The sequence below is a fragment of the Anneissia japonica genome, unplaced genomic scaffold (assembly GCF_011630105.1).
Source record: "Anneissia japonica isolate Jap-2015-1 unplaced genomic scaffold, ASM1163010v1 scaffold640_len1575945_cov177, whole genome shotgun sequence".
NCBI classification, from domain to species: domain Eukaryota; kingdom Metazoa; phylum Echinodermata; class Crinoidea; order Comatulida; family Comatulidae; genus Anneissia; species Anneissia japonica.
In genome coordinates this window covers 86,609-90,717 of record NW_022684376.1, presented here as the reverse complement: position 1 = coordinate 90,717, position 4,109 = coordinate 86,609, and the positions used below count along the sequence as shown (strand labels likewise).

General features: G+C 39.9%; 1 protein-coding gene across 1 annotated transcript; it reads right to left on the bottom strand.

Annotated features, from left to right (window-relative positions):
* Nucleotides 1–1,588: 1,588 nt before the first annotated feature.
* On the bottom strand, nt 1,589–4,103 carry LOC117105001 (neurotrypsin-like). The gene is made up of 4 exons (XM_033245984.1): nt 4,057–4,103; nt 3,184–3,338; nt 2,022–2,233; nt 1,589–1,603 (listed from the first exon to the last, which is right to left on the bottom strand). Coding segments are annotated over exons 1-4 (384 nt in total). The 5' UTR covers nt 4,059–4,103.
* Between the last annotated feature and the right edge of the window lie 6 nt (nt 4,104–4,109).

Below are 4,109 nucleotides of genomic sequence, written 5' to 3'. Positions count from 1 at the left end.
ATGTTTCAGAAAAATAGGTAGCCTAGTATAGGGCTGCTCTGCCATATTGTCTTATGTTTTGAATTGGCTCCGCTGTACTCCTCTCTCTCCCTGTGTTGTATAAGTTAGACCTACTCGCTGTTTTGGAACTCAGACGTTCTATAGCCAGTGGAGTAGGATGGCAGGCCCGTATCCAGCTTTTTGAATTGGGGGCGGGGGTGCGTTTTGCGAGCGCAGCGATCAACCAGGCTGGGGAAGGGGGGCCGCCCAGGGCCCCCGGTTGGGGTCCAGTGGCCGAAGGGCCCGAAAAATTTTGCTTTCTTACGTCCTAGTAGACTAATTTGAAGGCATTTTATCATGTTAATCTCTATATGTCCGTGAACACAGCGATGGGGCCTATCAAAAAGTTACCAGTGGAGGACATGGAGGAACAAGCAAATTGTTTCCACAAATGAAAAATACTACTGTATAAATTCGTAACCATTACGAATAAAAATTCAAAATCAATTCTGCTTTTAAATGAATAATAGCAAAGTTTGATATAAAGAGTGGATTAAAAGCGACTGTAAATGAGCTGATTCAAACAACTAGAAGCATTTGAAACAAATTAATCAACATTTTTATTCTTGGCATCGACAGAAAGCATATACAGAGGTACAAGCATAATTATACTGTATGTATACGCTATCTATCCATTGAACCCGTGACGGAGTATACTGTATAAAAGGATCATCATGATACGATTAACGTTGTACGTTTGAATAGCAACATCACTTACGTTTTTTATAAGAGCACATTTTATAAGAAGAATGAGGCTGTCGAAATTGCGGAAAATTAAGAACAAAATAAGAATAAATTAAGGCTAAGTTAAAATGCCACAAGTGTTGTAATATTTGTAACAACGGGTGCTCCTAGATTTTTCCTTTGCTTTTTATGGCCATGTGCAAGTTGTTAGTGATTGGTATCGCATTAGGCCTAAGAACATAACAACAATAGACAATCAACGGTGATTATTATATTGATGCAGTTGATATATCGATGGTGATTTATCGGTGTAGTGTGGTAGTGGTAGCAGCAAAAACAACATCAGTGTTTTACCTTAATCTAAGATGCCACAAGTGAGGTTTTTATTTTTTAGTAGTAGTAGAAAAACCAACAAACCTTACCAGTACCTTATTTGCAGTTGGTGTACACTTACAGTACAGTAACAGTACTATAATATAGCACAGTAATACACTGCTGTAGAATAATAATGTTGTATGTTTTAAAAGTGTGTTAAAATATTTTTTATGGCCATGTATGTGCAAGTTGTTACTGATTGGTATCGCTATAGGCCTAACAACATAACAACAATAGACTATCAACGGTGATTATTATATTGATGCAGTTGCTATATCGATGGTGATTTATCGGTGTAGTGTGGTGGTTGTGTGGTAGTGGTAGCAGCAAAAACAACACCAGTGTTTTACCTTGGTAGCAACGTAGTCCTGCTACATAGTGGGTGGGACAATCATATCTTGCGACATACGATTCGTGCTTGCATTTACTTAATGTATCCTCATCTCCATTGCACTCAAATGCGTAAAACTCAATTGTTCCCCTCCAACTATCAAAGCCAAAGTTCCTAAGGAAAAGAAAGGCTTTTATAAAATGCTATTTCATACATCAGTATTTCACACTTTTTACCTGGAGAATGCTACCTAGAACCATGGAGTTTTTACATTCGAACCCGAGCCGAAATTCGGACAGCGTTTCGACACGCCAGCGCGCGTCCCTATATTTACACACTGATTTGATTTTCTGATTGGATCGTTAGGCCTTCCGATCGGAGAATTCGGATTCGGTGTAAATGAGGCTTAACGCCACATTCACATTCGGACCCGAACAGACCGAAATTCGGAGCGTTTCCAAAATGCTGAACGCCAGCGTCACTGTTCTTACACATAGATCGCGTCGGTACCAAAAACTTGGATTTGGTGTGAATGCACCTTTATTATGTGATAATTCCATGGCGGAGCAAAAGTTTCTAGTCTATATCCTACCGGCAGACACTGCAGATGTGTATAAGAGACAGTTGCTACAGCTTGTTGATCAAGGTGACCTCTAAATAGGCCTAATTGTCGGCACGCAACGACCGCATCTTCGTCACCCCAGCCCGCATCACATATAGTTTCCCAGCTACCATTCATGTAGATCTCCAACCGTCCAGCCATGTCAGGATTTGGAGCACTGCCAGTTAAACGGACATCGTAGTCTACATCAGAAACAATAGTTGGATACCATTTAATGTAATTTTTTAACAGTAAAAGTAAAATAATGTCACACACACGCACCACAGATATCTCGACGACTAGGGGTCGAATGTGCCCTATGAATGGTCGAAGATCTCCCAACACGGACCGGTTGGAACAAATTTTATTTGCCTTTAGATGCTTAGAAATGGCGCTGCTCGGACTGTGAAAATGGTTTTGTCTAACACACCATAATGGACCTCGCTCTCCGTTTACCGGGTGCAAGAGTAACTCTTTGAAGTTTTGTTTCGGGGGTCCAAAAATGTCCTCAAAACCACAAAGAAAACTATACAAGTCGTATAGTTGTCTTTTCAAGATGGTCTTCTTTCGATACTATTGCAAAGTAAAGAGGGGGCTTCTTTTCAAAAGGAATGCTGTAAATTTTGTGTTTGTACTATAAAACAATAAATAAGGTCACTGTACCATCAATCTGCATCATGGAGAGTATTAAATACTGGCATCAAATCACCTAAACTACTGTATACCAAGTTGTATTTAATTTTTTTTTCCCTGAAATTCATGTACAGTGTATATACTGTACTATCTCGAAAAGAAGCCTATGCTATCTTGAAAAGAGGCCCATGGAAACTATTAAAGAGGGGGGCTTGAATTCGAGATGGGCTTCATCTGGAGATTAAGCCCCACTGGGCTTCCAATTCGAGGTTTTATGGTAAGTGTGACTGTTCTGATATTTGTAACAATGGGTGCACCTAGATTTTTCCGTTGCTTTTTTATGGCCATGTATGTGCAAGTTGTTACTGATTGGTATCGCTATAGGCCTAACAACATAACAACAATAGACTATCAACGGTGATTATTATATTGATGCAGTTGCTATATCGATGGTGATTTATCGGTGTAGTGTGGTGGTTGTGTGGTAGTGGTAGCAGCAAAAACAACACCAGTGTTTTACCTTGGTAGCAACGTAGTCCTGCTACATAGTGGGTGGGACAATCATATCTTGCGACATACGATTCGTGCTTGCATTTACTTAATGTATCCTCATCTCCATTGCACTCAAATGCGTAAAACTCAATTGTTCCCCTCCAACTATCAAAGCCAAAGTTCCTAAGGAAAAGAAAGGCTTTTATAAAATGCTATTTCATACATCAGTATTTCACACTTTTTACCTGGAGAATGCTACCTAGAACCATGGAGTTTTTACATTCGAACCCGAGCCGAAATTCGGACAGCGTTTCGACACGCCAGCGCGCGTCCCTATATTTACACACTGATTTGATTTTCTGATTGGATCGTTAGGCCTTCCGATCGGAGAATTCGGATTCGGTGTAAATGAGGCTTAACGCCGCATTCACATTCGGACCCGAACAGACCGAAATTCGGAGCGTTTTCCAAAATGCTGAACGCCAGCGTCACTGTTCTTACACATAGATCGCGTCGGTACCAAAAACTTGGATTTGGTGTGAATGCACCTTTATTATGTGATAATTCCATGGCGGAGCAAAAGTTTCTAGTCTCATCCTACCGGCAGACACTGCCGGTAGTGGCAATTCCGAAAATTTTACATCAAATGGAAACCCTGATGTGGAGTCAGTAAAATGTATCAATTTAGAAAATCATTGGCCTATTAATAATTTCAACATCAGTGTTGCATCATTGTGTAACACTCAGGTGACGGCACAAATCATGTGATGTCACAAATATGTCAGAGATTTATTTTCCACTATACAGTAACAGTATTTTTTATTCAACTTATCCTTTTTATCACGTAAACATCAAAATAAATAATTATAATTTAATACCGAATAACGAAGGTTTCTCTTACATTGAGGCTGTATACGCTTTTCCTGAATTCCCTAGACCAAGTTCTTTACATGC